The sequence below is a fragment of the Aulonocara stuartgranti genome (genome assembly GCF_965226115.1).
Source record: "Aulonocara stuartgranti genome assembly, chromosome: 23".
Taxonomy (NCBI): domain Eukaryota; kingdom Metazoa; phylum Chordata; class Actinopteri; order Cichliformes; family Cichlidae; genus Aulonocara; species Aulonocara stuartgranti.
In genome coordinates this window covers 4,905,008-4,929,651 of record NC_138958.1, presented here as the reverse complement: position 1 = coordinate 4,929,651, position 24,644 = coordinate 4,905,008, and the positions used below count along the sequence as shown (strand labels likewise).

General features: G+C 41.9%; 1 protein-coding gene across 11 annotated transcripts in view; it reads right to left on the bottom strand.

Annotated features, from left to right (window-relative positions):
* elavl4 (ELAV like neuron-specific RNA binding protein 4) overlaps positions 1 to 24,644 on the bottom strand; it is an 81,263-nt gene that overhangs the window by 15,287 nt on the left and 41,332 nt on the right. For all 11 annotated transcript variants that reach the window (XM_082525187.1, XM_082525188.1, XM_082525178.1 and 8 more), the window contains 2 exons: positions 14,932 to 15,035; positions 9,604 to 9,757 (listed from right to left, as the gene is read on the bottom strand). In XM_082525187.1, coding sequence (XP_082381313.1) covers positions 9,604 to 9,757; positions 14,932 to 15,035 — 258 coding nt within the window. The remainder of the gene's footprint in view (positions 1 to 9,603; positions 9,758 to 14,931; positions 15,036 to 24,644) is intronic.

Here is a 24,644-nt window from a genome sequence, read left to right as displayed (position 1 = left end):
CCTCTTTCAAATACCGTGCTGGAAGTATTTTCTTAACTGTCACCACAACAAAAGGAGCTCAATTACTGCAAACTGTGGTGATCAGTGTCCTTTTGCAGCAGCAGAAACATGACTTGTGAAAGAATGGCAATATAAAAATAATTTTCAAAACTAATTTGCTCTCTGTAGTCTAACATAATTTTACTTTTTCTGAAAAGTTTTTTTTTTTTAACTATATAAGCAACAACTTTCTGACTTTAGAACTTATACACAAAGAAACCTCTTACCTCAGAGTCTTTACCGATTTGAACCACAGCATTTTCTTTATGTCTGGTGGTTGAACTCATTAACTCTTACTTCATAAAAATGTTTTTTTAAATTCTCATTTTTTAACCTTTCTACCTCCCTCTCCCCAGACAGCCTTTCACAAATTCTCTTCCCTTATTTCCATTTGTGCCAACTCTGTACCTGCACATTTTAATTAGCTTGATAGAAGCAGGAAAACGAGCAATTCTAATGGGATGTACATAGTGTAAACAACAGCCTCTGTTGTTCCTACAGCTTTCTTTACATATTACAGTTGTTTTCATGCATATGTTGTGTGAAAAGTGGGGAACAGTGCGTTTGTTTCTGAGGTATAGTAAATAACAGTTTTTCGCTAATGGACGCTGGGCATTTAAATATCCCCAATGCCTTAGTTTACTTTGATAACTGCAATAACCCTACTTTTCTATAAGGCGCTTGGCAACTCCGAGAGCCTTGCTCAAGGGCACCTCAGCGGTAGTTAAGAAAGACGAGAGCACTGCTCATTCACTTCCTCCACTGAGATGAGTGCAGAAGAGAGGACTCTATTCGTCCTTTAATCCTCACACTTGTTTGGCCTTGAGCTCCTTCTAAGCCGGTTCTTGCTGGGGGGCCTCCAGACAAACGCTTGGCATACAGATGAAGGCCCGACACAAACACACAAACACCCATTCACGTGTGCACGCACATACTTATGTGATGACTTGAAGAGGTGCTATTAAGAATGAAGTGCGGAAAGAGGACTGGAGGTGTCCATGACCATTTTCGATGGAGCGTGACCAAACCGCAGTGTTTATATGAGAGCGAGACAGAGAAAAGATTTGTGTGTGTGTGTGTATTCTGTTTGTTTTATGTATGCACCAGCTTCTCTTGTCCTTGAGGTTGCACAGTAGCATTGTAAGTAGGTGAGAAAGGTTGGTTGGCAGGAAACCTCATCACCCATAATTCTACTGAGCAAAATGTGTGCACATGCTGTACTTGTGCCTGTTGGCTCTGTTCAGTCAAGAATGCTCACAGATCATGTAATGAAACAGAATGAATGGGTTTTGCGACATTCACAGCAAAAATATTGACAAGCCTTAAAATTTAGAGTTCTCATAATTCCTCAGTGCGTCTAATAGTGATAGTACTGCCACGTCACGAAGTTCACCCAACATCCCATTGGGGTGTCAATATGTGAAATGCATTCTGAATCCAATTACTGTTGCAGTGAGACCGCCTTCACTTCAACATCTGTTAGATCTCCACCGCCTCGTGAAATGATAAAGATTACATTTCTCTGATTTCCTTATTTCAGAAAATTTAATTAAAAAATACCCAAAGTCTCTTGTAGCTTTCAACCTTCCCACCCCGACTGTGACACAGAGCCCCAAGCCCATTTCTTCCAGGGTTTGCGTCACAAATATATAATAAAGCACTGAGCATTTTCCTAAAACAGCAGAGCTCTGCAGTTTTTAGAAAGTGTTACTAAGAGAGGACTAAAAGATTGTAATTGTTGGGGATTATATTCAGCAATTGATTAATACATGCTGGAAAGCTAGTTAGTACTTACTGCAGCAGTATGGCACATTTAGGATTTGGTCAAAATAAAATACAATGCCCGTGTTTATGATAGGAAAGAAAGACGATCCAATCAAATAGCACGGATCGTTAAAATGTTAACTTTTGTAGAGAATACTGGCGAACAAGCTGCAGATAATACGTAGCAGCATTGCTTCTTTACCGGTTTTGCTCCTTGGTGAAAATTGGTAGAATATAACGAGCCTTGAAAAACAATGCAGGTATTTTTAAGAAAGATAAAAACAGCTTCTTAAATCCATGCACCTGTTCTGTTTTTACCACTCTGTCATGCCATATTAATGTAATAAACCTTGAGAAAGGTTTATTTGTCTCCGGTTAAACAGAGTAACAAAAACAAACTCGCAATCTATGAAGCAAGCTGCCAGTCTACGAAGTCCAACCTAATGACTGTCCTTTCAACCAGCCCCAGAAGCCTAGGCCTACTTATCACCCACCAGCCAGCCATACAGGCAACATTAGAGCACAATGTACTTACTAAGGTATACCAATCGGTCTTTCTCACTCTCTCTCACCTCTTACTCTCTTTTTTTGCTCTCCCTCTCCTCCACAGTAATCAACAGAGGCTTATGTAACTCTCTCTACCTGTGCTTATCTCTCTCTAACACACACCGACAGGCACATTGGCTGCCTTACTAATAACATGCTGCCTCAGTCCGGGGAGGGGGAAACAGAAGGAGTGAGGATGGGGGATGAGAAGCGAGCGCTTGGCGTGGGGATGGGCAAGACCGGAATGAAAAGGAGAAAGGGAAAGAGGGGGGGATGAGAAGTAAGGAAGGAAAGGACAAAAGGAGAAAAGGTAATAGAGGAGAATGTTAGGAGGTGACAGAAAAAGGATGATGATGAAAGGAAACAGTGCTATTCTTGCTTGCTCCTTCCCAAACAAAGCCACTCTTTCTCTAAAACCCACTATCATTTCCCCAAACACTGACTGACTGACAGAGAGAAATGACTGCTCCTCTGAGGGACCAGAAAAAAGTGAGGTGAGAAACCTGGCTGCTGGATAATGAAACACACACACACACATACAGAATTTCTCTCTCTTTCTCTAGCTCTCTGTCTCTCACACACATCCATCTAGCACAATGTATTCTTGTAAGCAGGCCCACTCTGGCAGATGCATGCACCAGTGCTCGCATGCATACGCAAAATCTTGTTGTTTTCCAGTGTTCTGTTTTCCCATCTCCCCTCCTTTTATTTTTATTTGACGTACAATTGTGTGCCAAGAGTATCAAATTATTAGACTTGCCTTTCCAAGAGATTTTTAATATGGCAGAGACAGAAAGAAACTTCCTACTGGCTTCTAATTAGAGGCAGGGAAAAAAAATGCAATGTCCTTGTTTTAAGTAGCATTAGTTTGCCTGGGTACAGATGGCATTTAAAAAAGCAGTGAGAAGAGAGGCTCAGAGACTTTGAAGAGTGGAGGTGCCCTGTGATTTGGCCTCTGTCAGAGCAGAGCTCCAACCATCTGTCTGGTGTGTGCGTACGCATGTATTGATGTGCATATCTATATGTGGTTTTGTGTGCGTGTGTGTCGACTATCACAGAGATGGAACGCACTCGAAAGATTACAGGAAAAACAAACTCGAGGCAGAGAGATGTGAGATGATAGCGTGAGTCAAGGCTGCAGTCATCCCATCTACAGGAAGAAGCTCTCTGCTCATATCACCTTGACCGTTCTGTTCTCTGCTATTGGACAGACAGAGAACAGGGAATCAGTGTGGTGTCAGTCTGTAGAGGAACATTCATTATTCAAGTCAGTAGAGGAGAGAACATACTAACTGTGCAGAGAAAGGGCAGTTCCTTTGAGGAAAAAAGGTATTGTTGTAATGCACAAGTACTATATTTACTTGTGCATTACAACAGGTATGAGAAGAACGGATCAAAAATGGGAACTAAGCAGTCGTCCTCCTCGCAAATGAGGCACTGACTGGAAAGACAAGCAAAGCTGAAGTTTAGGCTGTAACTGCAAACTACAGAATAAAGCTGAAGACCACAAATTAATATTTACATTTAAATCAAGACCAAAATTACAAGTTCAATCTAACTGCAGAGATGACGCCAGTGTAAAGCACGTTTGTACTCTAGGTTACTTGATGGCTTTTATCACTCCCCACATCAACAACAGCTCTAAAAGCTTTTCTCCAGTTGACTAAATGCTTACAGCGATCTAATGGCAGCAGGGGAAATATATTATGTGTTCGGTCTGCAGCTTCTAAATAGAAATGGGCTGCGCTAAAGCGTTTTAAGCATATGCACCGCGAGTACTGTGTTTATATCATGAGCAACCAACTCCAGACTGCTGCAGAGTAATTCCACGCATCACATCTATGCATCTGAAAACATAAAAACGTTCGGTTATGACCTTCTGGGAGCGCATTTTCAAAACGGTTGAGCCCGTCTGATCACAAATTGTGAGACAATAAAATTAAATCTTTCTTGTTTCTCTTGTTGTTGTTTTTTCTCTCTTTTTCTGATCTAAAAATGTCACCTTACAGGGGGCAACAACTGCACTCTTTCTGGCTTCCTTTCCAAAGTCACCGGCAAAAAGGGTGTTTCAGGTAAAACGAAAATAGCTCTGATTAAAATATAATTTTGGCTAAACAGGTCCTGTTCTGTGCAGCATTATGCACACTGAACGTGGTCAGACTTTTAATACCTCCATAAACCTAATTTCAACTCTAGCATTGCATATTTGTGATGCTGCCTGTCGAAAAAAGCTTTTATACATTCTCAGTTTAATGCTTCTTTTTGCTGCCTATCATACAACTTTCACTAAATATTACATATAATTTCATTGTGCGTGCAAGATGCACCTATTAGTATCACAGGCAATCCCCATCACGAGTTATATGACAGAATTAATGCTTGCTACTTGTTACCATGGGAATCTTTTCTCCATTACCTCCTTCCATCCCACACAAAGGGAAACGTGGCATCAGCCTTTTTACAGTCGGTCCTTACACACAAAGAGCAGCAATTTAGTTTCACATTAGGGCTGTCATTTGAAAAAGCTGTGTCTCCAGATCAATTGTATTTGCAGTCATTGATCAGGTAAGCATTGACCTCTGTGTGCATATGAGATGAAGACCTAAGAATAGCCAGCTATTGAACCAAAGAGGTCTCCGATATTGCATGTGTTTCAGATTGGTGTGTTTGAGGCTAGCTCAAATCAGCTGTCAGAACATAAAATCACAGCCTGACCGCCTTCCCCGAAGGTTAGACAGAAAGGCGGGAGGGGGAATCTGGCGCTATGCGGGCTGATAAAGAGACAATATGCTTATCCATTCAGAAGAAATCGATAGACAGAGGAAGGGGGAGAGATGGAGAGATACCCTTGTCGAGTCAATGTTGCGTTCGTGCCCTGAGTCTTTGGGGCAATTTGCCAGTTTTGGTGAATTTTGCTTCAGCCATCTCTGTCCACGAATGATGCTAACAGTGTTAAAGTTCCTTCATGTCTTCAAGAACAGAAGAGTGACTGCAGGGTGCATCCTGTTGATGAGGAGGGTCATTTACAGAACAGACTTCATGTTCCCAATTTAGCTGAGCAGGAGCTGGAGATCATCAGCCCATCTGCCGATGGTCACTGCAGAACATTCGTTACTTCAGCAGCTCTATGCAGCATCTCTCTGATTTGCTCCTGTATAAAGCCTATGTAGTTTACATCAGCAGGGTAAGGGTGTGTTTGAAATCCATCCCCGGTTTAGCAGAAAGAGTGAATCACTGAGTGAATTGAATTTTAGAAAAACGCTGATAATTCACTGTCGACCTGCACCGAGACTTCAAGGTGCTGCACTGTAACGACGCTCTATCAATATGCCCCTAAAGCCAGGAAGACTAAAGTTTTGAGGACTTTTTTTTGAGGTGTCACCGTGACAAAACCGACATCAGGACATCCTGCGGCTGGCTAACAGGACAGCGATCCACTCATTGAACCAAAAAGCAGTCTGACACCAAGCACAAATCTCTATCCCTCTCGCTCCTTCGCTGCCTTTCTGAGTCTCTCCTCTTTCTTGTTCTGTACTTACATTTTGGCAGTCACAGGAGAGTTTTAATTTGCAGCCCATTTCTCTCTTTAATGGCAGTGAGTGTGTGGGTGGGTGTATGCGTATGCCTGTACAGTAACAGAGAGAAGAAAAAGATGAGTCAATGATGCCAGCATACTAGTCTCAGGGCCCTTCTAAAGTCCTCCATGTTTTTAATCACCAGCAACTCTAACATCTAATTAATCATTAACATTTCTCCTGCTGATCCTTAACCCTCTGGGGCCACCTTGAAGAACATCTCTCTCACACATAATCTTTGTGTCTGTGTGTGCATATATAGTACGTGTCTATTTCAATTGTGAGGCAGGTGGCCAGGGCAGTAGTTAGGATAGCAATTATTGTAAGTGAGGGTGTTCACAGACTAAAAAAACCCACCTCCTGCTCTCTGTGTGTGCTGACCAATATAACTTTTACACGAGTGCATGTGAGGATTGTTTTCCCAGTCTTCATTTACTGTACTATATTCATCTTGTACACGATGCGGATAAGCATAGCTTGTTTGCCTTAAATTGTCCGATTAGCTCTGATATTCTTTTCCAGACGAGTGATGTCAGCGTCGCCTTCTGTCAAACACAACAGCCAGTTTTCCAGGCATCATTAAAAAAAGATTCAGTCTGGGGTCTAATTAGATTTTTTCATCCAATGTGTGAAAAAAGGGACTGTGCAGGAGAGAGGAATGGGATATTCCTCAAACTACTGTACTGAACAAACATGCAAAAAAAGAACGAACTTTACAGGACATAATAAAACATCGAGATCTCATCAGGACTTAGAGACTTGGGCAAATACAACCTCAGCTGAACAAAAACACATGACATATTACACCGTGTCATTAATTGCTGAACAAAAATGCAGAAGAAGTATGCAGCATGGTTCAAGTTTTAAAATCCTTCTCTGTATGACGTTCTCAGTCTCTCACATTGTTGTGGAGAACTTATTTGCAGGCATTTGTTCATGCACAGCTCTCTTAAAGTCCCGCCACAGCATTTCAATCAGGCTGGGACCTAGTGCAGGTCTCACTAGGTGAGACCTGCGCCACTGGCACACCTTGATTCTTTTTTCTGGTGCAGATTTGCTTTTGTTTTGGGGATCACTGCCCTGTTGCATTACTCAATTTTGGCTGAGCTTTAGCTGTTAGAATGATGGCCTCACATTTGACTCTAGAATACTTTGTATACAGAGGAATACACAGTCAGCGACTGGAAAACAAACCCTAATCATTCCCCCTTTGAGCTAATTATTATGGCCAAACATCTCCATGTTGCTCTTGTCTGTCTGAAGCACATTGTTCCAGTCTTTAGAGAGGAGATGCTTTCTCCCGCCAACAACTTCAAACAACCCATACTTGTTCAGTCTTTTCAAATTTCACTGCCATGGACATTGAACATTTAACATGCTAACTGAGGTCTGTAAAGTCTGAGATGTGGCTCTTGGGTTTGTGCAGAGCATTGCATGCCCTGACCATGGTGTGAATTTGCTGGAACATCCACACCCGAACAGATCGGCAACTGTCTTGAATGTTTTCCACTTATGAATAATCATTCTCACTTTATAATGATGGACTTTGGCTGGTTTGACTTTGGTTTTGGAAAAGCTCTAAGAACCCTTTGCAGATGGTCAGCAACAATCGCTTCTCTAAGATCATTGCTAATGTGTTTCCTTCTTGGCATCCTTCTCCAGACCAGCAAACTGCCCAAACTGCTGCTTTTATAGAGGTGCTCACACTTGCTGATGATAGATTAATCAAGTGCATTTGATTAGCAGCACCTGTCTGTTACTTACCCTCTAAGTGTGGACTTAGTTTTTCACTCTGCTATTACATCTAGTCTTTGTTAACTAAATGGATGACTAAATGTAATATCCCATATTTTGTTGTTAATCTGATGTTGTATTTATTTTATTTTAGGTACAGCTAATGACTGCAAGGTTTTATTATGCCCTGATATGTAAAACCTTAGATTTTAAAGAGGCTGTACTTTCCTTTTTGACTGTTGCAGCATTACATTTGAACATGCTAAGCGGTCAACTTTTAAACTGATCCTGTGCTAGACAAGAGTGATTACAATAATTAATTTAGCCTCTTGTGAACCTAGCCTTCAGCGAATGCACTGAGAGTTGTTTTAACGATGGCATGTGTCCTGAGCAAACACACATTTGGCTGTTACTAAGCAGATGTCGCCTTGCTGTGCAGCCGTGTGGTGTTTTACAGGGACTCCCCTGGCTTTAAAGTGGACGGTGGTGTGACAGGTCTGTTAGTTAAGAGATGGCCAAGAAATTTGCCCCATCATCTGAGTGTTTATGGATGAGGCGGTGTATCTCTTCCACCTTTAACTTCCGTTTCCATCCTCATAGTGTTCTCTCTGCTTCCTCTCACTTCACATTCCTTTTCCTTCCCCGTCTCTGCTCATCCTCTTTTTTTCTACCTCCTCCGTCCTCATCTGCACTTTCTCATTCTCCTTTTCTCCGATCCTTTGTGTTCACTTCCTCTGCTTTCCCCTCTCCTCCTGTGCTCAGTGCATACAGACAGGCGTGGACTTCACTGCCAGCAGTGATTTATTCTGCTTAGGCAAATGAGTGTGGCTTACAGCATGCTGCTCCTTTTCTGCTTCATCAGTACACATTGCAAATAACACTGGAGCAGGTTGGAGCCCGTAGGCACACACACACATCCTGAAATGGATCTAAGAGAAATGCTGGAGGGGTTCTTCTGCAATACAATGGGGTGATGTGATTCATTCCTGCGTTCTGGATGTAGTGGAATGTGTAACTGAGCATGAGACTATGCAATTCATGCCCTCATGTAATTACTATTTTCGCAGTGGCATCCCAAGCAGGGGTCACACGCAGAAAAATTACCTCTTATGGTCACTTACTCACTAGAGCTGGAAGTACGACCGAAATCAAAATATTTTTCGCACATTTGCACAGCATAACATGACTCACATTACTTTAATTAACAGTTTCTTACTAATTTGAGCTGCATGAGAACATTTTTCACTTGTACTAAAAAATTATCTTATAAAGTCCTGTAGTTGGAATTTTTGTTGAATTTGCTGAATTTAAAAAAAGTTATGACACATGTCATCGTGTTTGGGAACAGCTGTAGAAAAAGATTCTTCTTTCAAGACTTTATTTTGATTAATTGATTCAGATTTCTGTGACTCTTTCACAAGTTCAAAAGGGTTTTGGGTATCTGCACAACATTTTTTTATGAACGTAAAGAAGCGCAAAATGCAAATTAATAAATGCTCTCTTCGGTCACATCGATGCTGTCATTGCACTGGTGTGCCAATCACAGGAAAACATGACAACACCAGCTTAAATAGCATGAAGCTTCCTCTGGAAATTACATTATTATCTGAACGGTGCAGACTGACTGCACAGCACCTCATAACTGCAACCACAGGACTTTTATTTGATTTGTCCACTGGTGACTGAAATAAATAATGAAAAACATCGAGCTATGCTGTTTCAGTATTCCTGAATCTGGTCACACTGTCGAGTGAAATGTGACACAAAAATGTTTTTAGAATAAAGCACGAACGGTTGCTATTTTCCCTAAAAATAGAGAAGGCAATGACGAGGCAATGGGGAAATTCTGTAAACTTCCACATAAACAAGAGAGTATCAATTTATAATGGGTTCATGTGCCTCGGTGTTAAAGTGAAAGGGAGAGGAGGTGCTGCCCCATGGATACCTGTGACCTGGTCGACAAGGATACGGGAGGTGATGATGCGTCCGTACTGGGAGAAGAGCTGCTCCAGCTCCTTCTGGGTCATGGTCTTGGGCAGGCCGCTCACATAGAGGTTAGCGTCACGGATGGAGGCTGAGCTGGGTCGCGCATATGACACCTTTGGGGAAAAGAACACAGTGTAAGGGCTTTTATAAATAAATTAGAGCTTTGCTGCTTTATTACGCATAAAAATCATAAACAAGATTATAGCGTTAGAGGTGCGAGGCTTTTATGTGCGTGTGTTGTGGATGGGCAAGGATGCGGATCACTGGATCCACAGGGAGGAAAATGTGACTGCGTTTTCTGAGTACACCTTGCCTTAGGGATTATCATTGTTAGGAAAAGATTTAGCTGCTTAGAACACTGGAGAGATAACACATCATGCCTCCCCCAGTCTTTGCAGAAGGAGATGGAAACTTTGCTCCCCAGAGTAGAAACCACAGGTGTTTTACTTTGAAAAGGCAGCTCAGGCAACCAGGAGAAGAGGATTCTGACTTTGTCCAATACATAACTACAAGACAAAACCACGCTGCTGATGCTGTTCTGGGTGAAAATATGAATGAATAAAAAAGGCTAGAGCCAACATGTTTTGGTGGCAGGCATCAGTTTTCATTAGACTTTTTAGTGAATGCAATAGCATTCCCTAAAGATGCTATTTGTAAATGTTATATCTAATTCCTGGAATTGAATAACTGTGCTGCGCAGCTCCCGCCACAAGTTCTCCACCAGTGAACTTCAACACCATCTTCATTTGTCGACCCGCAGCGGTGAAAGTTGTGTAAATCCCATTACTACCGCTGCTGACTGGAGCAGCTTTCCCTTGCAGTACTTTCATTACCTCTGACATGTGGAGACATAAGTCATCAAATAAGGTTAAAGTCAGGCAAATATTGTGGATATATGCAGTCATATCCTTGAGCAACAGCACAGAAATCCTTCTGAACTCTTACAGTGAGAGAATAAGATTGGGAACAGCTGGCTTTCCCCGTGTCTCACTTCTTAAAAACCTGCCGCACATCTTCGTCTTTAGCCTCTCCTCTGTCTTCCTCTCTCCGTCTGCATCTCTCTCCTTTCCGCTGCTTGAATATTTTCAGTCTGCTTCCTTCCTCTTTCTCTCTCTTCCAGATTCTGCCTCTTTTTTTCTGCTCCTCTTTTTCTCCTCTGTACAGCTCTCCCTCATTTTCTCTCCTTGTCAGCCAACTCCAGATGTCTTATCCATCAACACCTCCTCAAGCTGTAAGCGGTATTGTGTACAAGTGTGGTGCGCTGCGTGTCTGACGCAGAAGTGGGTACGCGTGTGCAAGAAAGTTAGAAAAACTGTAAGTGTGAAGATTAAAGTGAGTATAAATGTGTCTCAGATTATGGGCATGCATGTCACTGTCAGCTCCTTTCACCTTTGGCTTTCTGCTTCCCCTCACACCTCGCTAGGAAAGCTGTGTCGCAGCCATTGCTGACAAATCTGAGGTGTCATGGTGAAGGAAACAGCGGCAGCGAAACCAACTCGAAGACGCTTCGCAGAGACATGTCACCCGAGACCATGTGAATCTCTGGGCCAAGCGTTTCCTTAGTAGTGTAGTGGCAGAGAGTGGGAAGGGTGTGACATGAAAGAGCGACAAACTTAATTTTAGAATTACCGCGCTGCCTTTTAATTTACCTTGTTACCTTTAGGGTTTTTCAGTCTGTTGTGGAGAGAGAAAGCAGGGAAAGAGAGTAGTGGGAGGGAGGAAATGAAGTGTGAAAAAGAGATAGCGCTAGACAGAGATGCAGGGTTGTCTTCTGTCATTATGAAGGCCGCCTTTATCTCACGAACCACTTGAGGCAACCTCTTGTGTCGTGAGAGTGTGAGAGTGAAAATCTGTGAACTCAAACTGCTATAATAAAAGACTTCACAAAATGCACACTGTGTAAACAAAATTCAACTTCTACCCATTTTTTAAAATTAGGAAAAAGCTTGTTTTTACTTAAAAGCACGACGCACTGTGTGAGATTCAAAAAGCATCTCTGATGAACAAACAGGCACGTTAGTCAGATTCAAATACACGACTGTGGTTCATGAGTCTACCTGGCAAACTGTCTGTTGCAGTATTAATAATCAAAATCATATTATATATTTTCAGCTTTCCTCGATGTTCTATTGTATAACTGCATTTCTCAATTTGGAAAAAAAAGCCTCTATCTATGAGAATATTATGAATGTTGTGAAAACACAATATTCAGCTTGCAGTATTTTTAATACTAGCAAACTGTAACTTGATTCATCAGTTCGTCTTGTAAATCGTAGACACAAGATGGTATATGCTTGCATTTTTTAAAAGGCATGCAAATTCCTTTTAAAAATCTTTAAAAGTCTTTAAAGATCCTCTTACTTAACAAATGATTTGAATATTTATTACTACTTTTACAAAACAGCGCTGGAGGAACCTTAAAAAGAGCTAATACGCAACAAAGCTAGGGAGGAAAAAAGTGAAAGAAATAAGGGATTTACAATAAAGTAACAACTGTTTGGACTAGCTGATAGTGAAAGCCACTTTGAAGGGCGGTGCTCCTCTGATGGGGATTTGTGCAGTCGCACACACAAGCTTGCACTCTGGTTTTTAGGTAGTCATGTCTCTCAGAGAGCCCTGCTACGAGCGCAGCTCATGTGGAACACACGCAAAAATACAGACGTGGACACATCAACCCGTAAACATTAGGGGTGCAACGATATTCGTATCGATATTGAACCGTTCGATACAGTGCTTTCGGTTCGGCACGCATATGTATCGAACAATACAACATTTGTAATTTATTTTATCAACTTTCCTTCTGACGATGCTGTCTGTGTTGAGCGCTCAGTGAATCTGCGTTCGACTACTCCGCCTAGGCTGCACTGTCGAGCGCAGATCCACTGAGCGCTCAACACAGACAGCATAGTCAGAAGGAAGAGCGCGGGGCAAGCTAGCAAGACAGAAGTTAAGCTCTCCTTGCAACATGGACCTCCCCCACCCTCATTCAGATCTGGCGTTTGGAATTATTTTGGTTTTCATGTGACGTATGACCCTGAAGGTAAGCGAGTCATGGACTAAAGTAAAACAGTATGTTGGATGTGCCACGCAATGCTCAATTACATGGGTGGGAACTAGTGTGTTAGCGCAGTTAGCTCGTTAACGTGTTGGCCGTCTAGCCCCATGCACGGGGCGATCGGCGGTAGCTCGTTAACGGAGATTTGTCATGTTGTGGTGTTAAGGTCATTTCAACGAGATTAACCTGAAAGCACTAGTGGGAACACAACGAATATGACTGCACATTTACGCCGACATCATCCTAGTGCAAAGACAAAAACAACAAGCATGCTACTAACTTTAGCCGAGTCATTTAGACAGCTGTTAGCACATGATTCTCCTTATGCTGCTGAGAATATAGCCCAGAAGAAGCGGATAGTATAGCTTTTATTTTGGAAAGAGACATTTCTCTGTAATAAACTCTCTTTTCCAAAGATGAGTGATTCCTCAATCAGATACAGCGCTCGCAAAATCGCTAGCCCGACGTCCTGGGGCTAGCGATTTTTTTCAGTCGGGGTACCAAAATCTATCTCTTCCCTGCCCGTCGGGCTATTGTAGGAAGAAAAAATATATGTCAATGCTTTTGCATTATTTCAGAAATGTAGCTGGGTAATTATGTCATTGGCATCGGTGAGCCACTGTCAATATGTGACATATTGAAATCGCGTTTGAATTTGCGCTTGTTTTTTGCTTTCACTTTGCAATCGTGCGAACTGTGTATAGAGAGCGACAGCACTGATCTGTGAGTGATGATAATTTGTGCACCAATTCCTCTGACATCGTCTTATTAATCGTTAGCTTACTATGCAAACATGACAAGTGAAATCTCCCGCAGCTTAAACATGTGAGAGGTTGATCGCGCAGAGAATCGCTGAGCTTATGTGAGTGCGTGTGTAAAAGCAGCAGGATATATATATTTTACTTCTGCTGAGCCAAATAAGACAGGTCAGGGTGAAGAAGTGACAGCCAAAGAAAAGCTTACCACAAAACGGAGAAGTTATGACAAATCAGACTATAAGGCAAAAAGAAAGTGTAGCTTTATGGTTTCATGGACAAAATAATTTCTGTGGCTGCAATATGACGAGCTAAATAACCAGGGCTGCACATAAGTGGTCCGCAGGTGCGCATTCGCTGTCAAAATAAAAAACACGCACAAGGGTTAGGGTTAAATTTAAAAACTGTACTTTTGAGTTAAAATATATATTTATAATTTTAATAAATGACAAATTAAAAAGGCATGAACATTTTTTTTGTATCGAAAAAATATCGAACCGTGACACCAAAGTATCGAACCGTGAATTTTGTGTATCGTTGCACCCCTAGTAAACATCTCATCTTTACATATATATTCACTAATACAACACATTTACTCTATAAAATCCACATTTTAGACATCACGCACAAAATATATATGAGGCTCTTATTTTTTAAATTCGATACCAAGCCAGACAGTTTATGCTGTCCAGGGAATGGAGGGATTCCCCGTGGGATTCCCTATTTGCAAACAGGCTAATCCCATCCTATTAGATTAGATTAGACTAGATTAGATCGGATGACAGAAAGAAAGAATCCAGGGATTACCACAGAGCAACAGATTACGGCCCAGCTTAAAACAACATATCAGCAGGCACAGAGCACAGAGGATGACAGCAGAGAATACGAGGGGAGAAAATTAGATTAACAGGAGGATTGATACACTGTAAAACATCTGCTCAAACTATTACTTGTGAGGGTTCTTTAAAATGTGTTTGGAGGAAGGACAGCGCAGTACTGAGGCTGATATTACTGCTGTGACAACCACCATCGAGCCTGCAGATTAGTCTTGCCATTTAGAATGCAATAACAGAGCCCTCAATTATTTTGGACAATATGATGATTGATGTGTTTCTTCCCTTTTATTCAGAGATAACTATAATTTCACCTTTACATTCTGACATTTAAAAAGCAATTAGCATATCAACCATAGTCACAAGCTTTTTTTTAATGTGTCTCTTTGATTTAGATGGTCTTTTTCATTTCTGACGCTCATTGATGTTAATCCCATCTCACCCTCCAGCACATCCGCTAACAGCATCACTATCTAAAAGGGCTCTCAGAAATTAGAAGGAAGTCTTATAATTTAAGTTTAACACGACCTCCACAACTTTAAATTACTGAAATCTTTTTGTCCAAAGAACACTTTTCTTACTTTAATTGCTTGTCTGGTCGTTATGTAACAGACTGCGTCATAGGCATGCACGGTGTGATTTACCTTGATTGTTTTGGTCTGAAGTCTGAGTCCATTTAACGTGTTGATGGCTTTCTCTGCATCCTTTGGATCAATGTAGTTGACAAAACCGTAGCCCAGACTCTGTCCTGAAATGCCAAAAAGAAAGGAAGCATTTTAAAATGTGTTCACAATCCAGGTGTTTATGTTTCAGGTAAGGCCTTGCCTTTTCAGCAAGACAATGCCAAACTGCAGGATGGTCATACTAATGATATGAGTTCAGGTGCTATACAGTTTTATATATAAGGCAATACTTGGATTGCTGCCTTCCTATATAGGTTCCCTGCTTGCAGTGAAACATGCTGGTCATTATCCTCTTCGACCGCAAGGTTACTTGTTATTTTCTGTTCCATTTGCCTGAACTGAATTTGGCAAAAGAGCTTTTGTCCATTTAGCACCTTCGGCTTGGAACGAACTGCAGAACGACTGGAAAATGACAGAATTCATTTCATTAAGTGCTTTTAAAATTAAACTAAGAATCCTTGAGGCCAAGTCCATAACATGCAACTGTTTCAATTAGATTGTTTGTCATTTTAACAGAATTTTATTTTGTATTTTTCATTTATTTTTACATGTGTGTTGCTGCTGCCTGTATTTAATTGAGTAATTTTTGTAACTGCGAGGCACTTGCTGCTGCCTATCTTGGCCAGGTCTCCCTTGAAAAAGAGGTTTTTAATCTCAATGGGATCTTCCTGGTTAAATAAAGGTTAAATACAAAAATTAAATAACAAATAAACAGGCCTCAGCATCTGAGAAAGGTAGAAGTGATGTCAACACAGTTGCCCAAACTGACAAATTAATTAAAAGGGGTTAAATGACCTGTAACTGTTTAATTTTTAAAATTTAGGGGGGGTTTTTTGTTTGTTTGTTTGGTTTTTTTTAGAAACAAAGTTGTTTTAAAAATTAACTTTATTTTGATTGTACATTAAAAAAACAGCCTTACCACAACACCCAATTATTGTGGTGCTTTTCTTTGGAACAAGCCGCCTGCTAACCTGAGACAACATGCATGTGTGCCTGGAAAATCCTTCACAACATACATGTGCCGTCGTTACTGCCGACAAGATCAAAGCGACTCCTGCCTGGAGCACCGCGAGTTTTGATGTGACTTTTTTTGTCATGTGAAGGCTGCTTTGTTGCCACGGCTGTTCAGATTTGTGCTCTAAAACATTTAATGAGTGAGACATTGTCTTTCCAGGTCTCTCTATATGAAAATAAAGGCATAATAAACACATTGAATACCCCCCAAAAACTGCTAGTTAATTATGGTGTAATAATGGTAAATGGTAAATGGCCTGTATTTATATAGCGCTTTTACTAGTCCCTAAGGACCCCAAAGCGCTTTACATATCCAGTCATCCACCCATTCACACACACATTCACACACTGGTGATGGCAAGCTACATTGTAGCCACAGCCACCCTGGGGCGCACTGACAGAGGCGAGGCTGCCGGACACTGGCGCCACCGGGCCCTCTGACCACCACCAGTAGGCAACGGGTGAAGTGTCTTGCCCAAGGACACAACGACCGAGACTGTCCAAGCCGGGGTTCGAACCGGCAACCTTCCGATTACAAGGCGAACTCCTAACTCCTAACTCTTGAGCCACAATCGCCACATAAACAAACAAGAAAGAACCTATGTGTTACTTCATGCCTGAACAGCCTTACTTGGTGTGTTACGCTCTTATTGTTGCACTTCTCATTATTATTTTTTATTGTACTTGTGTTCTTGAGCTCGAGGGAATTTAAGGCGCCGGAGCATCCAGTTGAAGTTACTCAAAATATATGTGTCAACTAGTGAATGCCTAAAATATAATGCGATAAATGTTACTCAAATTCTCTCTGAATTATGACAGCGAAACTCAGCCTAAGCAAATAAAGTATCATAGAAGGTACAAACAACATATTTGTTACTGTCTTTTCAGCTGTGCAAAACGAGAGGAAAAATACCACCCCCACTTCCCTCCAAGCTCAAAGTGTCTTAGACAGCAGACTCCCTTTGAGAGTGAAGTGGGCCTGACATCTCCCAGTGTTTCCCCAACAGATCAAGCCTTTCAACGCGCTTAGACTTTAAGCGGACGCCTCTAGCCGTCGGGGCGTTCAGTCGGCTAGTTTTCCACAAACAGCCCCCATCCACTAACGCCACACACAAGCACAAAGAATCCCAGGCAGTTTAAGAAGAGCGGCATGCACATATTCATGCTAATGGGAACAGACAGCGGTTAGTCAGAGACAAAGTGAATCACAAAATATGGAGCATGGCTGTTTCACAAAATAAATACATTTGGGCTATGGATATCACGGCGCAGAACAGCTCAGAAGCAAGCAGTGTAAGGGCCAGGAGGGACTTGTAGTCCTAACATCAAACAGCTGATGATTTTCTCTTCTTCTCCCCTCTCCTCCCTCTTCTCCTCTGGATTAACTGTGGATTATCAGACACTCTATTGTTAATTAAAAACCTGCCATCCTGGGGAGACTACTGCTATTTATAACTAACCATCCTCTTCTCGCTCTCTTCTTCCTCTCTGACTCTCAGCTGACATCAGGTGGCAAGTTAAGAAAATTAAGCATAGCTGGGAAATTATTTCTGGGGCTTCTAATGTTTTATTAAATAGTGTACACAAGAGACTATGAATAATGAAGTGAAAGAGAACATTTGGCAAAAGTAATTAACTGAATGAATTAAAATAAAGCATAGCAAAATTGCCCATAAACTGTATTCTAAATAACCCAGTAGTGTCTCTAATAACGACTGCTCATATGTGCATCAATTGAATTTACAGTGAAATTCCAGATGGGTACAGTTAAGCGCCTGCTACGGAGATCACTCTTCTTTGGTGTTTGCTACCTCTCTCGCTCACTTTCCCAGCACCTTCCTCACCCCTCTTCTTCATCTTCAACAAGAAATGTTGAGGTTCGACAAGCACAGCCACCAGAAGGTTCTGGCAAAGAGCACTTGTGCAGCGCCATTGAGATGGGCCGGCTGTTTGAGTCATCCAGTCAGACAAATGGGGCCAAACTGGCAAGCATGGATGCTACTGCTGCGAGGGGGGGGGGTAGTCACAGTGTGGGAGGTGCGCATGCATGCGTGTGTGCACAAGTTGGTATGGAAATATGGGTAAGCACACATGTGAGTGAGTAATAGATGACACTTTTACAACAAACCCACCACTATATTTACTTTGATTACACCTCTGAAGACTGTGGTTTTCAGAAGCTGCTACTATATGTAAATGATATTTGCGTGTGTTTGCATTTTAATTGGGTGTGTATGTTGTATACGAGCTCAGGCTGGTGTTGGCATATCCTCCCGCCCCCACTTGCGTCTTCACTCCTTCTTTGGCAAGGTTAAGGGCCTCTGGGGCCGGAAGGAAGAGGGTGGGAACGAGGCTTACTGGCTGGCATCTTTCCCCAGGTGAACAAGGAAAGGAGGGTAAACAGAGGGAGACATCTGCCTGCAGCATCAGAAAATCTCCAGGAGGGGATTCCACCCACCGTTTCCAGCTTGCTAAGGAGCAGCTAACAGCAGGGAGCTGCCGGCAAACTGCCTGGCTGCCTGGAATTTGCACGGATTGGCAGAAGATGCACCACACTGGCAGATGTACATACATGTGCACACATCTAAACGTATAATCGCTCAATCACCACAAACAAACGCAGGTAGTAAAGTACGACTTCATGCCAGGACAGTAATACGTGGAGTGGTGGGTGGCTAGCGAGTAAGCACGCCATTGTTGTTGCATTTTCTTAGTTTTTCAAGTAATGTTAGCAATGAAAAAATCTCAATCCTCTGCAGTGAATATGCACGCAGAAGCATGCAATAAATAAAAAAGTGTGAGCAGTTCTATCTGTAACCTGCAGTACGATACACAGAAACAGAAGCAACGCACTGTACAGCTGGTTTTCAGCCTGTCACAGCACCTACCGTGTACACCTCAACACTGCTCAGCAGATCAGGACCACATTTGGATCACAGCATCAAAGTTCTCCCTCAACGTTCTGGCATTAAAAATGGCTGAGGACCAGTTAACTTACTGGAATGCAAGGTCAGCCGAGAGTAAACCAAAGTAAGCCAAATACAAAGATGATTCTTCTAATACTCTAGCCACATATTTCCAAAGATTGTGTCTATTGCCACTTTTCTTCTAGTTATGTCATCAAAGTTCTTCTTCACAGCTGCTAAACACCAATAAAAAATTCAGCTTAATGTTATAAAATGTGTTTGAACAGTTTAGAATAAACATATGAGACATTTAAATTATTTTCGTGTAACAACTTCCAGAGAAAAGTCTGAAAACTTAAAGAGATATTTGATAGACACAAACTTTTTATACTGCTGGAAAATGACATAATCAGTGCATCTAAAGGGAAAATAGAGAAGCTATTAAAATGGCATGATGAATAGCCTCTATCATGGTTGTAGCTAACAGGAAAATCTGCCTTCTGTTGATCAATTTGCTTAATAGATGCACTGACTTATATATTTTAAATGTCAATTAAAACCAAGAACCCAAATGATGCATTGGTCTTCATAATGGCCTTTTAATGAGGGAAGATATATACTCGCCTTTGATTTGTCAGCTGCTCACACTGCCATTTGTGCAAATTCTCCAGCACTTCTAACGGCTTAAGAAAATGCTTAGCAGCAATAAAAAGAGGCTTCTTAATAAAAATTATGTAAATTTAATAATGGCAAGTCCCAGAATAACACATATGTAATATATAAAATCAAGGAATCTAAGCTGTTAACGGTATTTATTGTGCATTTGCCAAAAGCTGTCATTACATACTGTATAAGCTCAGGTGCCCGTGCAGTGCTTTATCATTTTGTGCCACGCGTCCACTTTCGCTAACAGCCTAACCACATAGGATGGCAGAGTGAAGGAGAGGGGGCTAATTTGAACCCACCTCCACTCTTTTGGTAGACCTTTTTGTGCAATCTGACATAAATTGTATAGGAAGGTGGGCATGTTTTTCAGTGGTAAAAAATCACTGCTATTTCTAGTGAGGAGCTCTTTGGTGTGTTGGCGAGGAGTTATGACTAAGCCATTATTTGTTTCCTGAGGAGCAGCAGGTTGCCCAACGTGTGAGATGAGAAAATGAGTGTGCTTCGAGCCGGTGTCCTGCCTGCTGGCACTGCTATGTAATTTCACCTCTCCTTTCCCCTGTTCGTGCACATACATATGTACACACCAGAAGATGCAAGTGTGAAAGCACACTACCTATGCAAAATGACATACAAGTACCTAGATATAGTACATAATGGACACACACCAAAGACAAGTAGATGTTTCAGTGAATGTAGAGCTATATAATCAAGTTGGACAAAAAGGTATTCACCAATGACACTGTGAGATACACCGCATGGTGCACAATTATTTGCTGTGAGATACACACAGAAACAAACTCCTGTTATTATTTTCTGCCTTTTGTTCTATTATGTGACTAAAAGCCCTGAACTGCAGACATGAAAGCATCTTCATCACCATCTCCTGCTATCATCAGGCAAACGCACTATACTCTTTGATGTGAAGTGGACGCTACTGAAGGAAACGCACAGCTGTATGATCTTTCTGTTTTACAGTGTATCTGTGGTCTATTGTTCCCCACAAAATTCACTGGAATAGTGCAGTTATTAATCAAAAAGTTCATTTGAACTGCTGTGTTGTCAAAACAGACGTAAGCTGGAGCCGAACCAATTTGTAGAGCCGACGTGTTCAAATCCTATTTAATTCTTTATTTTTGGCTTTAGTTCTTTTGCAGTTTGTGACTTTCAGTGAAAATATTTCATGAAAACATCTATCTAATCTAAATATTTTTACTGCATCTATGTGAAGGAAACTTTACAGCCTTTCTATAAAAACACTGTTCCCACAGTTCCACTTGTGGACTGCAGCTGAGTCATTGCAGGACAGAAGAATGAAAGAGGGTGAGGGGGGTTTGCAGTGTGCAGGAATCATCAGAACTATGACGTTAACACACCTTGAGAGGACCTCTCCACAGAAACTGGCAAATCTGCTCGGTCAGTCTTAAATTTCAAGACGTTTTAAGATGAGGCCAAAGGACGAAAAAAACCCATTTCAATTTGTCAAACTAAATGTGTCACATTCGCTGCTTGTGTCGTCTCTCATCCCTGACGTTTTGACCCTCGCTGCTGCAGCAACTTGAGGTAGTGCTATTTTTGATAGGCCAGCATTCCCCAACATTTTAAAATGTGCCCTGTCACCAGCTTCATGTCAAAATACACCTTAGAGACTCTCAACCGCATAGGGCATGGGCAGGGGTTTGCAGAGAATGATCACAAAGGGAACAAACGGCTGCCTTAGAGCTGTACAGTAAGTGTATATCATGTGGCAACAGCCCATTTAAATAACTAAATTCATAAACAGAGCCACATCCCCCCCACGCACGTATCTACTGTAGATCCCTCTCCCACTCACTCATTCAACACATCTTTTCCTCCTGGGTTGCCAAGGTAGCAGCCACTGTTGCAGTCAGGAAGCTCCCACTCTTAGTTCCCAAGGCCCTGCTTACACCAACACACACACAAACACACACATATACAGACACACGTAAACCACCCCCTCATGGTGGCTCCCAGAGCCTTGGGGCCAATGGACTGAAGCCTGAAGTGTGTGGGCTGGTTGGCTAGCTGCACAGCTGAGAAACAGGAGACGAGAAGCCCCCTTTAAGACTCGGATAACCCTGTTATGTCAGGAATGTAGAGCCCACCCTGCTGTACCTGCTCCTTCTGATACTGAGCAGAGTCACACCCTACCAACAGTTTTGTGGCTCACATTTGTGGGGACGAAACGATTGTCTGGGTATATCTCCTGCCTAGGCATAGTGCACTCAAGAGCGGAGGATTGGAGGGCAGGTTAACCAGCCTTGAGGCGCATTCGGCCTCCGGATCCGAAGTCGGCATAAGGGACAGTCACAACCTCTTTGTTCCATGTAAAGGGCACTCAAAGCGAAATTGGGAGGGACAGAGGCTGTCTGACGTGAGGGTCACAAGAGGAGTGGTGCAGCCAGGCAAACTCAGGATGTCCAATTCTGGGTCCCGAGCAGGGGGCGGGAGGAGATTGAATGAGGGAGGGTGCTATGACGGGGGAGACAGGACATTCTGGGACCTGGGACTCTGAAACTTTAATGTGTGTCTGCCTGCGTATGCACCTCTGAGCCTGGCAGGTCTCTTAATACCTGGCTTTGGAGATGTCAAATCCTTTTTTCATCTCTTTCCTTGTCAGCTTTGTTCACGCTATCTTCAGCCTTCAGCCCGGTTCAGGTTCAGATAAATGAAACCTGCATGTGGGATATAAACACCACACCAGATCTCCCACAACATGGTTTCAGTAAGCATTTGAAAAAGTGCGTAATGGTTTTTCACCACACGGAAAAACCTGCGCTTGTGTGATTTAAGTTTTCTGGAAGGTATAAACGTCAAACAAAGAAATAGCAGGTGTTTTATTCTATCACTCTTGTAATAATGTAGAAAAATAGCTTAAATATGAAAACGATTAGCTTTGCCTCCCAGTATGTCATAAATTTATCTATTTAAATATATAACCTGATGTTTATAAACTGAATATCTAATTTGCCCCCTTATGCAAGTGCAACCATTACGTCCTTGCAGATCGTGGTTAAAATGTATGTAACTAATGGAAATGTGCTCCCCGGCTTCTGCATACAAAGCAAGCCAAATCCAACTAACCTTAAGTGGGTTTTGTTGGGCTTTTTAGCAACTACAGTTCATAAAATGTATGCATCCTTATGTAAGAATAGATTTCAGTGCATAGTTCTCGAGCTGCTGTCTGTCAGAGGTGCTCCAGCTTGAACTACTCCACATCTGACATCACAGTCCATCTATTTTTCATGGCCAACATCTGCTTGGCTTGCTACATTGTCACTACGATTTGCATCAGCTCCCCCGATTCCATGTATAAAACCAACACATGGAAGGTGACTAGAGTAGTGTGCACAAAAGGCTTCAGTCAGTGTGCTTTAGGGATGTCTTTACGGGATGCGATGTATTTCATCTGCACAAACACAAAGAAGCATATTAAAGGTGAGAGGTTTACTGCGAAAACCTGAAAAATTCTGTGGCCGCATGGGAAAATAAAAACGGCACCACAGGCAGCCAGAACGGGGCCAACGACTATTTAAAGTAAAAGTAAAATATTTAATCTGTCCCCACAAAATAAGACTTCCGAGCTCTTGGCTAGTGTAATAATTGGCACGAAATGAGGATGCAAAAAAATGGCTGCCTATAAAAGTATAACCCCACTGCAAACCCTACTCCCCTCCCTAATGCAATCAATTCTTGTTCCAGCATGAAAAGCTATTTTCTTCTTCTCCATGTCATTATGAAAACAAATGCATTCAGTTCTCCGCCAGAAATGCAGCTGATGCAGAAAAATGATCCAGAACAATGCCTTACTGACAAGGATCAGTCAATTCCATTTCTTTCTGTGTGCATATGGCCGTGTGTAGATATTTGAGAGTGCTGATTCAGTGCAGTGCAAGGTCCGCATGGGTCTTTTCAAGCTATCCATAAAGGACCATGTATCATTTTTTCTTATGTCTAAGAGGCAGAGCTTTCAGACGGTGAATAGATTTTCAATAAAAAGAAGAAACACACAGTGGAAACATTTATAGTGCAGAGTCTGAAAGCCATTGTGGATTTGATGTAAGCATTTCTATACGTTTCTACTGCACAGAATTAACTGTAACAAGAACAACACGTTATATCTTTAAGAGCACTGGAGCTATGTGCGTGTAAGCTAGACTTAAATAAAAGATTAACCTGCATATCCCCTGTGTGTTACGAGAGCACCAGGTAGTTGTGCAAGCAGGCAAGCAGGTAGGCGTGCGGGGAGCAACAAAGACACCCAGAGGTGGCTTTTCTACCAGCTGAAGTCAGCCGGGGTGACAGACGGAGCTGAAGTGTCTACGCCTGCCTGAGCCTCACACCGTCCTGCCGTCATTGGAGCTGACAGGAGCGAGTCCACAGGAAGCTGAGGTGACGCCGAGGACCTGTCTGTCTCATACCTCTGAGAGGTCCGAGTGCTCACACCTTGTCAGCGAGCACTCACAGGTTAGCTGAAATGCAAACACTGGTGGTGGGAAGCAGATGACACAAATGCTGATTAATCAAGTAAAAAGGAAACCAAAGAAAGACTTGTGGAAATCCTTAGTATCGGATGAGACTCGAGAAAAAATCTAAAGCGCTGTGATTTTAAAAATTCTTTATTAATTCATGGATAAGTCAGTCCTCATCAGCCTATAAGCATTATAGCCTGATCAAGACACACTTATCCATGAATTATGGTATAAGGTCTTAATACCTTATAGCCAGATGGAGACTGGTTTATCTATTAATTAATACAAGGATTTTTTTTACATTTAATTTCTTTGGACTGGCAACAACAATACTGGCGGTTTTCATTAACAATAATAATAATAATCAGGAAGTCTTTTTATTTTGTTTACTCTCTACTTGACCACTGAGCCTACCCTTTAAGAGCTTCTGACTGTTTAACATTTTCTTCCTTTTCTACCAGGACTATAGCAATCTGCCTTTTTCTGAGAAATGTTTGCTTAAAGTGAATTTGAAATAGCTGATACAAATGTACCAGGGAATCTAACCACTCCTTCTTGTGTTATGAACACCAAATACACTGGAGGAATATTTCAATCT